Below are 17,248 nucleotides of genomic sequence, written 5' to 3' on the forward strand. Positions count from 1 at the left end.
AATAATATATCACAACAGATTGAATATAGAAGCAGATGAAAATGTAGCTTCTTCTATTAAGCCAGACATTAAAGAGATTTACAAAAATGTAGAACAATGCTTCTCTTCTCAGTAATTTTTTTGAAAATAAAATTGCTTTCCACAAAATATATTCTTTACATTAACATATAATGTATTGTTTTAAAATGAAATAATAAATACATATTTTAACTTCCATGGTTTTAATTTCTAATTTGATAAAATTAGACACACACACACATACCCCACATAAACAAAAGATCTCTGGGGTCTTCAATGGTTTTTAAGTATAAAGATGTAAGACCAAAAAGTCTTGCCTAAAGAATGTTGCTTTAGGCAATGGCAATGGCAATAGGTGCTATTTATTGTGCGCAGTGCTTTGCATATCATTCACATTATACAGATGAAGAAAAAGGATCGGAGAAGTTAGACGACTTGCCCAGAATTACACGGTTAGTAAGGGAATAGAGAGCTATGTTTCTGATCCAACATTTGTCTTTTAAAAGTTCTGATCTTGACTCCTGTTGTACTACACTGGGCTCTGATGTAGCATTTAAAAAACTGTTTATGCATGGATCATAAACAGTGATCCCTCAGTGTCTGTCAGAAGAGTTATATGAGATGGACCATATTCTTACTTTTTTTGCAGATGAGACTATTGTAACACACCATAATGTATTGCTAGGAAGAGTCTAAAGGACCATAAATTATCTGAAAGGCAATTTAACAATGAGTACAGAAACCTGAAATGTTTGGATATCTTTGGACCTAGCAATTCCACTTGTAGAAATATTTCCTCATGAAATAATTGAACAAGTGCTCGCTGATAAACGTTACATGATGTATGCTGTGGCATAATTTGATATAGAAGTAATTTTAAAACAACTTAAATGTCCATTCATAAGAAATTGGTTAAATTAATTATGAATAATGTAATTATTCATTATAAATTTTGGTATAATGGTCTACTTATAGCTATTAGGAATGATTGTTTAGCTATTGTTGGTGTAAAATGTTCACAATATCTATTGTTTAAATAATAAAAGTAGATTGTAAAACTAGGTAAAAGCATAGTTTTGGTACTTGGGTGTGTTGTGGAAGAATAGAGAAAAATGTAGAGGTTTATAAATTAAAATGTTAATAGTTATCTCTGAATGATGAGATTATGGAAGATTTTTATTTGCTTTGTTTGGCTATATTTCCTAATTTTTAGTTTAAAAGTTAGAAGTTATAAAAAATATAACAGTAAATATGAGCCTCATGAAAGTCTAGTGTAGCTAATAGGTTGACAGTAAAACCCAATTTTTTTAAGCCCTAAATCAGTTTTAGTGTTACAGGTTTTTCATGCTTTTTAATGCTATTCTCAGTGAATCATATTTTGAATTTAATTATAATCTGTTGCAGCTTGTGTATGAATTTTTCATACGGTTTTTGGAAAGCCAAGAATTCCAACCCAGCATTGCCAAAAAATACATAGATCAGAAGTTTGTATTACAGGTAAGAAAATTTTTTTTGTAGTTGCATGTATTTGTTACTCAGTTGTTAACACTTAAGCTCATTTTCTCTTGGAAACAAAATGTTTGTTAAAACATCCTGAGATGGCAGTTATATCACCTTAGTAAACAAATATATGTACATAAATGAGTTTGAATTACTACCCATTAAAAGTCATAGGTACCTTTGTAGTTTATTGTGGTAGAAATGAATTACATTTTAAACAGTGAGCAATGCTAATGCCCAAATCCCTGCAGTTTTCTTTCCTAAAATTTAATTAATAAAGGGATTTCATTTACATAACCCTGATTTATGTGAATCTTTACATGGCTTGAAAACTTATGTTTGCATAGGGTTTCTTAAGGAGCTATTACATAGATCTGTTAAAACTGAGTAGGCAAGCTCAGATGCAGAGCATAAAAACCTTTAATAAATAATCAAAGTCAGAATACTTGAGAACTTTTACTGCTAGGAAACAGTAAGGCTGGACACTTAAAAATTCCCTTAAAGAGATTAACCCTTACCTATCCATCTGGAAGTTCTCAGGGTGTGTTATTTTTCCTGATTTATCATTTTACATTTTATAACCATGGACCACATCTTCCTTTTTCCTGGAACTTGGGGCCCTTTCATGGCACTGAAGTTTTAAGCAACATTGCCTTGCTCCTGTTGTTTACATTCATCTGTAAAAATAGATACTTGAGCCAAACTGATACATGGACCTTTGTACCTCCTTTCTGAGTGATATAGGAGGCTCCTCATCTGGAAAAGAATAGCTGTCTTCTAGTGGTCCAATAAACAGAATTTCAACTTTAAAATAATAATTTGGCAGACAATTGATCTCCTATGCCTGATAACCTTCATGATGACCTCATTCACCCTCCCTAATTAAATTCATAAATTCAGAATTCTGCATATATTACCTTGAACTATAGTCAGTATTTTGACTGTTTTTTTTTTATTTTGAAATAAACTCAAAGTTATAGGAACAGTTGCAAAAACAATACTAACCCCATACAAAGAATTCCATCATACCCTGACCCCCCACACCCGATAGCTCAATCCACCAACCTTAACATGCTGTCACATTGCTATTTCTTTCTCTCCCTCCCTGTCTATCATCGATCATCTATTGCTCTGTCTTCTGAACATATGAGAGCTAGCTGCACACATCCTTGAACATACACTATAATTCACGTATACACTTCCCCTGAACAAGAACATTCTTTTATGCAATCCCATTAAGTGCAGCTAAGAAGTACAAGAGATTCAACAATGATGCAAAGCTTACATTCTATATTTCCTTTACCTTATGTCACAACTGTGTCCCTTTGAGCCACCTGTCCTCTATCCTCCAATTCCATCCAAGTTCATCCTTAGCATTCAATTGCCATCTAGTTACACTTTTTTTTTTTTTTTTTTCAGTTGTGGAAACATATATACAGCCTAAATCTTCCCATTCCACCTCCCTAGCCTTCCGTTAGTGGGATTAATCACCTTTAGAATGTTGTAATGCTCTTTCCCACCATCCATTACTAGAAATTTCCCTTCACCTCAAACAGCAACTCCACCCTCATTTCTTAATTCCCCATTTCCCCTTCCCCCATTTCTCTTAACCCAAACTCTACATTTCATCTCTATGGTTATATTCTCTGATAATTTCTTTGTGTTTGCTGTGGGGGTTAAAATTAACCTCTTAAATCCCTATCAATCTTGTGTTTCTTTGATACCACCTTCACTTCAATAGGGCACATAAGCTATGTTCCTATACTCCTCCATTCGCCTACCTTTATATAGTTGTCTAAAATTACATATTTTACATTGAGTTCAAAAGCACTGATTTGTCCTTAGAGTTTGTGTAATTTATATCATGTAGGAAGTAAATAGTGGAGTTACAGTTCAAAAATTATTGACTTCTATTTGTATTCCATTGTGGTTGGAGAATGTGCTTTGAGTATGTTCAATTTTTTTTTTTAATTTCTTGAGGCTTGTTTTATGTCCCAGCTTATGGTCCCTTCTGGAGAAAGATCCGTGATCACTAGAGAAAATTGAGTGTCCTGGTGCTTTGGGGTGTAAGGTACTATATATTTCTGTTAAAATTCTCTATATCTCTTTCTCCTTTCTGTTGTTTCTCTGTTGGTAGGGCTCCCTTTAGAATCTGAAGTAGGGCAGATCTTTTATTGGCAAAATCTCTCAGGACTTGTTTGTCTGTGAAAAATTTAAGCTCTCCCTTGAATTTGAAGGAGAGTTTTGCTGGGTAAAGTATTCTTGGTTGGAAATTTTTCTCTCTCAGAATTTTTAATATGCCATGCCACTGCCTTCTTGCCTCCATGGTGGCTGCCGAGTAGTCACAACTTAGTCTTGTGTTGTTTCCTTTGTATGTGGTGAATTGCTTTTCTCTTGCTGCTTTCAGAACTTGCTCCTTCTCTTCAGTATTTGAGAGTCTGATCAGAATATGTCTCGGAGTGGGTTTATTTGGATTTATTCTATTTGGAGTTCTCTGGGCATTTATGCTTTGTGTGTTTATATTGTATAGAAGGTTTGGGAAGTTTTCCCCAACAATTTCTTTGAATACTCTTTCTAGACCTTTACCCTTCTCTTCCCCTTCTGGGACACCAATGAGTCTTAAGTTTGGACGTTTTATTTTATCTGTCATTTCCCTGAGATCCATTTTGATTTTTTCGATTTTTTTCTCCCTTCTTTCTTTTGCTCTTTCATTTTCTGTTCTGTGGACTTACTAGGACACTGAGATGTTGTTCAGCTTCCTGTAGTCTTGTATGGTGAATATCCAGAGTCTTTTTAATTTGGCCAACAGTTCCTTTTATTTCCATAAGATCTTCTATTTTTTATTTACTTTTGCAATGTCTTCTTTATGCTCTTCTAGGGTCTTCTTTATATCGCTTATATCCTGGGCCATGGTCTTCTTGATGTCCTTTAAATCCTTTGCCATGTTTTCATTCCTTGATTATATTTCTTTGATTAATTCTGCAAGGAACTTTGTTTCTTCTGATAACTTGATTTGTGTGTTTGGAGTTGGATTCTCCATGTCATCTGGTTTTATCATATGCATTGAGATTTTCTGTTGTTTTTGACCTCTTGGCATTTGCTCTGCTCGACAGGGTTCTTTCAATTTGTTAAAAAAAACCTATCTAATTTTTCAGAAACACTGTTTGGTGACGTACACTTTCTCTAACTAACCGGCAGATGGCATCTGTGAGTCACTTATACCTGTCAAGTCAGTTCTCCACCTTGTCGCCACGGTATGTGGGGAAATGATTCTTGTGGGGTCCGGCCGGAGAACTCAGCCTGGGTGTGTTGCTGGAGCCGTCCGCCCTGAATGCGGGGCGCTTGTACGGGTGGCCAGGGAGGAAGGACAGCTTCAATATTCAAATCCCCCCAGTTCCCGGAGATTCAAGGCTGCCGCAAGAGTCCAAGCCTTCATTTCATTTCAGCCCCAGCCCCTCTCTCTCACTGTCCCACAAACCACCAGACTTGGCGTAGTGTCCCTGGGATCTCCGAGCGGGTCCCCCCGCCCAGCCGTGATCCTCCAGGACCTCTGCCGAGGGAATGCCATGCTACATCACCAGTGTGCAGCGTCACTCAAGGGAAACCCCGGGCCGCCAGGCTGAGCCGGCTCGCTTTCAGCCTGATGCAAAAATGCCCGAATGGGGCGTCTCCACACCCCCCTCCTCACACAGTTCCTCCTTCTCAGCTCCGGGACAACTGGTGGGTTTCTGGGCTGGGGGCACGGCCCCGGGCAGGAGTTTATCCAGCCTTCCGGGGAGCCAACTGCGAGCCGCGGCGTTTCATTTGGCTTCTGGCTCTTCCCTCCGTTCCCCTGGCCCCAGGGATATCTGCAGCGGGGTATCTTCCAGACCAGACACCGAGAGGCTGGCCCAGCCCCCTCTTGTTGTGTTTTACTACGTGGTTCCCACGATCGCACCTGTAGCCGCTCTTGGGTTTTTCCCTTTTTTTTTTTTTTAATTAAAAGAGCCCGTCGGTCTCCAGATGCCAAACCCTGGCTTCCCCAGATCGCTGCGCGGCTGCGGGTCTTCCAGCCAGCTTACTCGCTCGTTTCAGAATGCAGACTCCCAGTTTCACCAAGTATACAGCCCCTGGGAACTAGCAGATCTTGTCCAGCTGGCAAATTGCTGTAACTGGTATTCTGGGTCACTCACTGGTCCTTATCTAGTGTTTTCCACGGGGGTGTTCCTTAGCCCTGTCTCACCTAGCCGCCATCTTGGTTTCTCTCTTGACTGTTTTTGACACTCAAAAAACAGCAGTTTCATATGATTGAATTGCCAGAGGCCGGCTAGATCTAGAGCTGAGGGCCATAGAGGCCCCTGAAATACCCTGGGTAATATAATTGAATGGAGTCAAACCCAAAGTTCCACTGTCAGCTCAGACCCAGAAAATGGCTTTGCTGCCTTGCCTGTAGGGCTCATTAGCACCTGTAAACCCCACTTACCCTAGGTGCATGAGGCAGGTCATCAAACTACACCGTATATTTAGGGTACATTGGGACCACACTGATGAATCATGTCTCACACCTTAACATGGGAGGCTTTGGAAAAGTCCAGTTTGATATATAGAGTGGTAGGTAGATAGGCGGATACATGGATCAATGGGTGGTAAATAGGTAGATTGATCCAGATATTTATACCAAGGAAGCAAAATGCATTTCAAACAAAAAAAAATTTATGTGTATTAGGCCTGCGGTTTGTAGTGGAAAGGACCTTGCATTTTTATAGTACAGTATAGTTTTCAGACTACCTTTATATGCATTATTTAATTTGATTTGTGAAACAGTTTTGTGGAATGGACATGACTAAATTTTTGTGCCCATTTTTATAGATGAATAAACTGAAGTCTAAAAAGATTACATTTTCCCACGGACATTTCCTAGACTGGCTTTCTGTCCATTATCCTGTGATGCCCTCTTGTGACTCTTTTCACTATAACAGAAGTAGCTCTGGCATAGCAGCACTAATGAAATTACAAGGTTCTCATATTTATGTTGAATCAAAGTGCCCAAGAGGATCAGATGGTGTTTAGTTGACATTAAATTTAGTTGACACTAAATCCTATGATCTAACCTTGAAGCCAGTGTAAACAAAAATGTTAGGCGCAGCCCAGTGTGCTCTCCATGGTATAGGGATACTGAAAATAGTAATGGTCTTAGTTTAAAGCATTAGAAAAACTCAGACTTGGAAGGGCCCTTTGTTTATCCAGTTCTGTACCCAGTGAGTTCATGTGCTCTGAGACCCTGATAATGGCCTCTGTTTAGCCTGTTTCATTGAGGAAGGGGCATATCCAAAGGCAGCTTGTTCCATTTTTGTTAGAAGGTTCTTTTTTATGTTGAACCTCTCTATACCATTAGTATATCAGCAGCGCAACGAAACCTTTCAGATCTTAGAACACTTCGTGTTCACTTTGTGATTGCAACTTAAATGCTTAGATATAGGCTCATTCCTAGTAAGTCTGGTGGCCGGGTATCAGGCAAAAGAGGTAGTCTGGCTCCTATTGAAGGGGTGTGGACTACCCCTCTTTATTCGGTTATTGCCTTTTTTTTCCCCTGAAGAGAAACGGAAATCTAGAGTTTCTTTTAAAAAAAAAATGCAGATTTTTTATGTGAAATTTCCTGGTAATTAAAATATCCTGTTCAGGACTACTAAGTACATCTGCCTTTTAGATGTAGCCTACTAGCTGATGGTATGTGTTGTCTTCTCTAGACCGAGTCCTTAGTTCTGTTGACTGTTTCTCTTTTGTCAGTTTTGGAAGCCTGGTTTTTTTCTGGATGTGTCTGTTGGTTTTCAAGTATAGCACCTACATCTGAACATAGTGCCCCAAGCCTGGTCAGTCCAGCAGAACTTAATAGTTGGGTTTTCCATTCCCTTGCCTGGACACTAGGTTTCTCAAAGGAAGGTCCCGTTAGCTCTTCTTACTGTCACATGACACCGCCGATTTATATTGAGTTTGTGGTCTTAATTGACTCCTAATTTAACTTTATGCATGTTGTTGTAAAACTATGTTTTCCCTTGCTCTTATTTATTATGCATTTTGCTTTTTTATATAAGTGTAGGACTTGATATTTATTCCTGTGGGATATCATTTCTTCCCAGTCTGTTGAGGCCTTGTTGATCTTTATTCTGTCGTCTCTCTACTCACTACTCACTGTGTCTTCCGTCTTTATGACATCTGTCACCTCCTTAAAGACTGTTCTTAGCATGCCATAGGTCTTTTAAGATCATACTGATAAACAAATATAGATAAATAGGCATGTAAATATGTACAAATACGAACATACATGCATACACAAAACAATGTAAAAACACATATACAGCCCCTCTATTAACTAAAATTTAAAAAGATGACAAACTTGAAAAATGTGCAGTATATGTTACACAAAAAAGACTGGATATGTTTAATACATAAAATGCTTTTACAAATCAGATAGTAAAAGACTCATGTCCCAGTGGATAGAGTCATGAACAGATACTTTCCAATAGAAATGGAATATAAGCACATGTAAATATATTTATCTTTAATAGTCCTCCAAAATTAAAATAACAAATAGCATTTATCCCTCATTTTGGCAAATATCAAAACAAGTTAAAATGCACAATGTTGGTGAGAGAGTAGAGAAATAGGTAGTCTTAAATACTTAATAGAAATTTAAATCGGTGTAGTTGCTCTGAAGAGGAAATCTGATAGTATTTCATCAGTAAATTTTGATGCAACAGTTCTGTGGGAAATAGTCAGATATGTACACAAAGATATGTATACAAGAATATTGAATGCATCATTGTTAATAATTATTAAAAAATTGGAAGCAACTTAAAATTTCTTTGATAGGGGATGATTAGATAGACCACAGAAAGAAATAACACCAAATTGTTTATTGTTTGGGAGGGTGTAAATATGTGTGATGATCTTCATTTTCTGATTTTTATATTTCTCTATTTTTTGCATTTAAAAATGATGAGCATGTATGTTATAGTCACAGAGAATAGTAAAAATATTGCACTTCCAAGTACATTCTCATGTTTCATAAACCTCAGCCAATTTCATCCATTAGACTTCCTGAGACTATTTTTGCAGGACTGCACTATTCTTTTATACCCAACATTTATTGTGTTTCCTTCTTTCATCATTTGTATATGTCCTTTTTAAATCTAAAAGTCGATAGAAATCTTCGTGTGTTGCTTCAAGAGCACCTTTCAATTCCTCCTGTTTTTCTTCCTCATCAGGAAGCAGTATAGATTAGTGGTTAAGTGTATACACTGGTTTGAATTCAGGCTCTGCTATTTATTTGTTGTGTGACCTTGGGCAAGTTACATAACCACTTTGTGCCTCAGTATCCTCATCTGGAAAATAGATGCAAAATAATATAATGGTAATTACATTGTAAGGTTATAGAGATGTAATGAGTGGATGCACACATCCATAAGCACTTAGAGTAATTCCTGACAAGTGGTAAGTGTTCAGTAAATGTTACGCTGCTGCTCTCACTACTATATTTATTAGGACCATTTCTTGTTTTGAGAGCCTTCTTTAGCCCTATTTTCTTTTGTAGCTTCAATCCATGACTAACAGTAGTTGGTCATGTTATACCTAGAGTGTTATGAATTTTTTTGAAATCTGATCTTTGGACTCCACTTGAATGGTTCTTCTCTGGCTGTCAAAATCTCTTTTAAGATTAAAACTTTTTTTGTCCCTGAATTCCCATCAATTCTACTTCACCAACTGATGTCTTTCTTTCAGTGTTGGAAGTGAATGTTTATCAGCCCCAGGAGCATGCAATTTCTAATATCTGAAAACTAAGGATAGCACTTTCAAATCTTTATAGAGGCCAGACAGGTGGTACGTAATGAAGTGGTCTGGGAGTGATGGAAAATGTGGAGATTTAGAGGGGGTTTGGGTCCTGCTGTCTTTCTGTTCCTCTTGATTTTTGGCCCCTAGGTAAGTGAGCCAAATTCTGATTTTTAAAGAGAAGCTAGAAATCCAGATGTTTATATGTGCCAAACAAAACAGTCCTTGACTTATACCTTTGGAGAGTTTGCTGTTTTTATTCAAGAATGATATGACTATATGGCTCACTTGAATTTCATTGTTATTTTATTAACATACATTTACATAACCTTTAGCATTTTTTATGTACTCATCCAAGTCTTGACAAAAGAAAGCTGTCAGAAATTTATCAAAGATAGTCAGTTCATTGCATAATTCACTTGTTCTATTGTAATCTTGTTGATTTTAGACTTAGGTAACTTAGCAACTGCTTTCTATTGCTTTAAGTGTGTAGAATTTGCCTAGGCTTTTGGAACAACTTCATCTAGTCCCAGTAAAGACAATTTTCATCTTTGTTAGGGCGGATGAGAAATGGGTTCTTTATGATTTTTCCCCTTTTCTTTAGACCAAAAATGAATTGCCAAGCCTTGAATTATTTCAGTGGGTGGATTGTTGTGGCAAGTCTAGCAGCATATTTCTAGAGACTGTTTTCAGCCACTTTGCAAATCTGAAAAGCAGTCAGTGGTTGCTAAGAAACATACTATTCAAGTATCCCCATAAACATATATACTGCTAGAGATTGCTATTTAGTAATTTTTACTTCACATTTGTAATTATATTTAGCTGAAGTGCCTAATTATCACACAAATTATGCAAATCATTCAGCCTGTCCTTTAAAGTGACCTTTTGTTGTTGTGTTTTTAAAAACTCAAGACAAATTGGACACCCATACAACACAAATAGTGAACTCTTAAGTTAAACCATGGACTCTAGTTAATGTACAATTATAAAAATGTGCTTTTATCAATTATAAGAAGTGTACCATACTATTGCAAGGTGTTAATAATAGGGTGGTTTATGGGAATCCTGTATTTTATGCATGGCTGTTCTGTAAACCCACAAGTTCTGTAATAAATAAATAAATGGGCACACACCCCCAAATAATAATTATACACCCATTAAAAAAATATGTGTTCCAAATTGAGCTCCAAGAGGCCTTGAATCTCAGCAAGTTCTTGAGTATCTCAAAATATTTACATTTCTTTCTCAGAGCCCATAGCAAATAAAACTTCTGAAAATTTATTCCTATAGGAAATTTTATCAGGTACCCATTAACCATTAGTAGTAAGTCACCTTAGCCCATCATGTCAACTTGTAACTCAAAACCTTCCCAAAAAGGGCTCTCAGTAACCCATGCTACTGCATCCAGGACCAGCTTCATGGCTGTGCAACTTGTGCATATGCACAGGGCCCCTTGCCTAGGAAGGGTCACATGGTAGGTTTAATGGTCTACTGTTGCTGTCTTGCCATCCTTAATAATTTTTGAACAGGGAACACTGCATTTTGATATTGCATTGGGCCTCACAAATTATGTAGCCATTTCTTGTATGCATCCTACTAATGCATCATTATTTAACACAGCAGCTCTTTCTTTATGTTTTTTGAAGGGCTGACAAATTGGTTCTCCTAGAAATTTAAATCACGAGGTTTTCTTGAATCATATAGAGTGCTCAAGGGGAAAAAATGGACTTCTCTAGTTTTTCTCTAGTGGGAAGATTGTCTGAAATTGGAAGGCAAATAAAAGCATGTGACTTGGCAATGTTCTTCATCTTTGTATGACTTATTCCTTTGAAATTTTTGTATTGAATTTAGACAGGGGTCTTGAAGTCAGAATTGCTAGAAGCTTATGATACATCTTGATCCTTTGTTCCCACTGTGATTTCTCAGTGGTTCCCTGTAGGTTGGGTCATTTTGTATAGTGGTTGCCTTGAGATTTTTTGCTCTTAATGATTTTTTTAAAATAGTAATTTTAATTATTACTTAAATAATGTCTATTTTAAAAATTTAAATTTAATTATATAGTTTATAATGAAAAATAGCAATTCCTTGCCTCATCCTTCCTCAACCAAAGTCCCACTCCCACATTCAAGTCTTCTAACTGCTTGTTCGTATTTATCTCTATTTCTGTAGCGCATGCACTTTAGTTTCCTAGCTGCTATAACAAATACCATAGAGTGGGTTGACTTAACAACAGAAATTTATTGGCCCATGGTTTTGAGGCTAGGAGAAGTCCAAAATCCAGGCATCCTCAGGGCAATACTTTCTCCCTGAAGACCGTGACATTCTGGGGCTGGCTGCTTGCTATCCTTGGGTCCTTGGCCTTTCTGTCATATGGCAATGCATATGGCAGCATGTTCTCCTTTCTTTTTCAGGTTCTGTTAATGTCCAGCTTCTTTCCCTATTGCTTTTTCACTGTGGCTTTCTCCAGAAGTCCTCCAGTAGAAATAGGATTGGGAACCATCCTGATATGATTTGCCATAATTTCCCCAAAAATAGCGTCTTCAAAAGGTTCTTTTTATGGTAGGTTCACACCTACAGGAATTAAGAACATTTTTTCAGAAGTACATAACTCCAGGTCTCTACAGCATCCTTGTACTGGTATTTCTTGAGTTTTCATTGTAGATTTTAGCTATTGATGTCCTGTTATCAAAAATTATGTTTCTCTCTGTATCTTCCCCCACTCCATCTTTCTAATACAGTTATATCACAAATTTCAATTATGCCAATTTATATTGTGACATTAGTATGGTTATATATGTTCATAAATGAGTCACATATACTATTATTACATTTCCTTTCTTGTAGAGCTCTTTTTTTATTTTTTTATTTTTTTTTATTTTGAAATAAATTCAAAGTTACATGAATAGTTGCAAAAACAATACTAGCCCCATACACAGAATTCCATCATACCCTGACCCCCCCCGATACCTCAGTCCACCAACTTTAACATGCTGTCACATCACTATTTCTTTCCCTCCCTCCCTATCTATCATCTATCATCTATTTCTCTGTCTTCTGAACATATGAGAGTTAGCTGCACACATCCTTGAACATACACTATAATTCACGTATGTACTTCCCATGAACAAGAATATTCTTTTATGTAATTCCATTAAGTGCAGCTAAGAGGTATGAGAGATTCAACAATGATACAATGCTTACATTCTATATTTCCTTTTCCTTATGTCTCAACTATGTGCCTTCGAACCACCTGTCCTCCACCCTCCAATCCCATCCAAGTTCATCCTTAGCATTCAGTTGTCGTCTAGTTAGACTGTCTTTTTTTTTTTTTCTTTTTTCAATTGTGGAAACATATATACAGCCTAAATCTCCCCATTCCACCCCCTCCCTAGCCTTCCATTAGTGGGATTAATCACATTTAGAATGATGTTATGCTCTTTCCCACCATCCACTACTAGAAATTTCCCTTCACCTCAAACAGCAACCCTACATTCCTTTCTTAACTCCCCATTGCCCCTTCCCCCATTTCTCTTAACTCAAACTCTACTTTTCATCTCTATGGTTGTACTCTCTGATAATTTCTTTGTGTTTACTGTGGGGCTTAAAATTAACCTCTTAAATCCCTATCAGTCTTGTTTTTCTTTGATACCACCTTCACTTCAATAGGGCACATAAACTATGTTCCTATACTCCTTCATTCCCCCACCTTTATATAGTTGTCTAAAATTACGTCTTTTACATTGAGTTCAAAACCACTGATTTGTCCTTAGAGTTTGTGTATTTTTTATCATGTAGGAAGTAAATAGTGAAGTTATAGTTCAAAAATTATTGACTTCTATTTGTATTCCATTGTGGTTGGAGAATGTTCTTTGAGTATATTCTTTTTTTTTTTTTTTTTTTTTTTTAATTTCTTGAGGCTTGTTTTATGTCCCAGCTTATGGTCCCTTCTGGAGAAAGATCTGTGATCACTAGAGAAAAATGAGTGTCCTGGTGATTTGGGATGTAAGGTACTATATATGTCTGTTAAAATTCTCTATATCTCTTTCTCCTTTTTTTGTCTCTCTGTTGGTAGGGCTTCCTTTAGAATCTGAAGTAGGGCAGGTCGTTTATTGGCAAAGTCTCTCAGCATTTGCTTGTCTGTGAAAAATTTAAGCTCTCCCTCAAATTTGAAGGAGAGTTTTGCTGGATAAAGTATTCTTGGCTGGAAATTTTTCTCTCTCAGAATTTTAAATATGTCATGCCACTGCCTTCTCGCCTCCATAGTGGCCACTGAGTAGTCACAACTTAGTCTTATGTTGTTTCCTTTGTATGTGGTGAATTGTTTTTCTCTTGCTGCTTTCAGATCTTGCTCCTTCTCTTCAGTATTTGAGAGTCTGATCAGAATATGTCTCGGAGTGGGTTTACTTGGATTTATTCTATGTGGGGTTCGCTGGGCATTTATGCTTTGTGTGTTTATAGTGTGTAGAAGGTTTGGGAAGTTTTCCCCAACAATTTCTTTGAATACTCTTTCTAGACCTTTACCCTTCTCTTCCCCTTCTGGGACACCAATGAGTCTTAAGTTTGGATGTTTTATATTTTATCTGTCGTATCCCTGTGATCCATTGCGATTTTTTCGATTTTTTTCTCCATTCTTTCTTTTGTTTTTTCATTTTCTGTTCTGTGGATTTCTAGGACACTGAGGTTTTGTTCAGCTTCCTCTAGTCTTGTATTGTGAGTATCCAGAGTCTTTTTAATTTGGCCAACAGTTTGTTTTATTTCCATAAGATCTTCTATTTTTTTATTTACTCTTGCTATATCTTCTTTATGCTCTTCTAGGGTCTTCTTTATGGCACTTATATCCTGGGCCATGGTCCTTTTGATGTCCTTTAAATCCTTTGCCATGTTTTCATTCTTTAGTTGTAGTTCTTTGATTAATTTTGCGATATACAATGTTTCTTCCGAAATCTTGATTTGTGTGTTTGGAGCTGGAGTCTCCATATTGTCTGTTTTTATCATATGCATTAAGATTTTCTGTTGTTTTTGGCCTCTTGGCGTTTGTTTTGCTTGATAGGGTTCTTTCAAGTTGTATCAAAAAAAAAAAAAGGATATCGATCTAATTTTTCAGAGACACAGTTTGGTGACGTACACTTTCTCTAACTAAACAGCAGATGGCGTCTGTGAGTCACCTATATCCCGCAAGTCAGTTCTCAGCCTTTTTTCCACGGAGTGTGTGGAAAGATTCTTGTGTGTTCAGTTGGAGAACTCAGTTTGGGTGTGTTGCTGGAGCCGTCTGCCCTGAATGTGAGGCTTGTGTACGGGTGGCCAGGGAGGAAGGGCAGTTCTACTGTTCAAATCTCCCATGTTCCAGGAGATTCAAAGCCGCCGCAAGAGACTAAGCCTTCATTTCAGTTCAGCCCCAGACTTTCTCTCTCGCTGTCCCACAAACCACTGGACTTGGCGTAGTACCCCTGGGTTCTCCGAGCAGATCCCCCCTCCCAGCCATGATCCTCCCTCAGCTGAGGGAATGCCGTGCTACGTCATCAGTGTGCGCTGTCCCTCAAGGGAAGCCCTGGGCCGCTGGGCTGTGCCGTGGGGGCTCTCAGCTCGTTTCAGAATGCAGAATGTCTGAGGCTGTCTTTACTGCAATGCCTTGTGGGCTGAGAACAGCTGAGGATTTCTCCCCAGAGAGAGAGCGAGGGACAGAAAAACTCCCAGGTTCACCCGTCAGCCAGGTATAGCACCCGCTCCTCTGGGCTCCCTATCCTGAGACAGATGTGTCTCCCGATTCTCCCAAGGTCAGTTGTCACCAAAAGCCTCTGTCTCCTTGTTGGGGATTCGCTGTATTGATGTCTGTATTGAGCAGTTAATATTAAAACCTCACTTGGAGCTGGGCTGAGAAAGTGCACAGTGTGGCTTCCGTGAGGGAGGGGCTCTCGGCTCTCAGCGTGGGTCCGCAGTTTTACTTAACAGATTTTATGCTGTGATCTCGGGCATTCCTCCCAGTTCATGTCGGTGGATGTTGAGTGTACAGTCACGTTTGTCTCCCCGCTGTTAATCCAGGTTATTTACTGGTTTTTTGTTCATTTATGAATTGTTCTGGGGGAGACCAAGTCTTCCACTTCTTTCTATGCCACCATCTTTCCAGAATCCCCGGAATATTCCTTGTAGAGCTCTTTTTTAACCCTTGGAATTAATAGTTGCCTTAATTTTCATTTGCTTGGTTTCGTGTGTATTGGTCACTAGTTCATCCCTTAATTCTCTGAGAGTAGCATATATCTCTTCTTAATATGGCAATCCATCAGTCCCCACACCCTTCCTTGTTTTTCCCCTTGCAGACCGCCTTCCTGGAGCCCTAGTCATCCTGCTGTAATTGGCACTGGTTGCCCCTCTCCCAGACATGTCTTCAGGTATCATCCTGGGACTTCTGTTTGCCACTCTTCTGGACTGTGTCTTTGCTTGCTTAGCTTCCCCTTTCTCGTTTTGGTGGAACACATTATCTAAGAGGCTTCCTGAAAAAGCATGAATAGGGTGTAGATTTTTTGAGACCTGCTTGTCAGGAAACTTTTTGTTCTAGCTACATACTTGACTAGACATTTTTGGCTATGTATAGATTCACAGGATGGAACCCTTACTACCTCAGATGTTTTAAGAAATTGCTCCATTGTCATTTAATTTCCAGTGTTGATATTGAGAAGGCTGGCACCAGGTGTATGCTTATCCTTTTATAGTGACCTTTGTTCTCTGTGAGCTTTTTTTTTTTTTTTTTTTTTTTTTTTTTTTTTTTTTTTTTTTTAATTGAGATTGTTCACAAAGCATATAATTATCCATGGATCCAAAGTGTACAGTCAGTTGCCCCTGGTACCATCATACAGGTCTGCATCCATTACCACAATTAATTTGTTTTTCAATTTTTAGAACATTTTCATTACTCCAGAAAAGAAATAAAGACAAAAAAAGAAACTCAAATGCTCCTGTACCCCTAACCACTCCCCCTCCATTGTTGACTCATACTGTTAATGATAGAAAATTAAAATACTACTAACTGTAGTATATGGTTTGCAATGGGTATAATTTTTCCCTATATGCCCCTCTATTATCAACTTCTATTTATAGAGTCATATATTTGTTCTGGTTCATGAAAGAGATTTCTAATATTTGTACAGTTAATCACAGGCATTGCCCATCACAAGGTTCACTGTTTTATACATTCCTATCTTTTAACCTCCAGCTTTTCTTCTGGTGACATACGTGACTCTGAGCTTCCCCTTTCCACCACATTCATGCACCATTCAGCACTGTTAGTTATTCTCACAACATGCTACCGTCACCTCTGTTCATTTCCAGACATTTAAGTTCAACCTAGTTGAACATTCTGCTCTTAATAAGAAACTGCTTCCCATTCTTTAGCCTCATTCTGTATCCTGGTAACTTAAATTTCATGTCTGTGAGTTTACATAGTATAATTAGTTCATATCAGTGAGACCCTGCAATATTTGTCCTTATGTGTCTGTCTTATTTCACTTGAGGTTTCTTCATCAATTCATTTTTTTTAAGATGGTTTTGTTCACATACCACACATTCCATCCTAAGTAAAACTTGATAGTTCCCTGTAGAGGCACATATTTATATATTCACCACCCTCACCACTACCTATATAAGGACATCTCCATTTCTTCCACAAAGCATGAGGAAGAGTCAAAGAAGGTTAGAAGACAAAAGAAAGAGAAAAACAAACAAAAAAAAAAAAACAAAAAACAAACATGACTGCTAGGAAGCACCAAAAGAAAAGACAGCATTAAACTAAAATAGAATAAAGAGTCAGACAACATCACCAATGCCAAGAGTCCCATACCCTTCTCCTATGTCCCTCCCCCATATGTATTTAACTTTGATATATTGCCTTTATGTTAAAGGAATCATAAAACAATGTTTCTGTTAATTATAG

The 17,248-nt window shown here is 37.7% G+C and overlaps 1 protein-coding gene across 4 annotated transcripts in view; it reads left to right on the forward strand.

The window, feature by feature from the left end:
• PPP2R5E (protein phosphatase 2 regulatory subunit B'epsilon) overlaps nucleotides 1-17,248 on the forward strand; it is a 195,928-nt gene that overhangs the window by 147,242 nt on the left and 31,438 nt on the right. For all 4 annotated transcript variants that reach the window (XM_037832574.1, XM_037832571.1, XM_037832573.1 and 1 more), the window contains exon 5: nucleotides 1,423-1,515. In XM_037832574.1, the coding sequence (XP_037688502.1) occupies nucleotides 1,423-1,515 (93 nt within the window). The remainder of the gene's footprint in view (nucleotides 1-1,422; nucleotides 1,516-17,248) is intronic.

Source organism: Choloepus didactylus, chromosome 4, assembly GCF_015220235.1.
Source record: "Choloepus didactylus isolate mChoDid1 chromosome 4, mChoDid1.pri, whole genome shotgun sequence".
Lineage (NCBI taxonomy): Eukaryota > Metazoa > Chordata > Mammalia > Pilosa > Megalonychidae > Choloepus > Choloepus didactylus.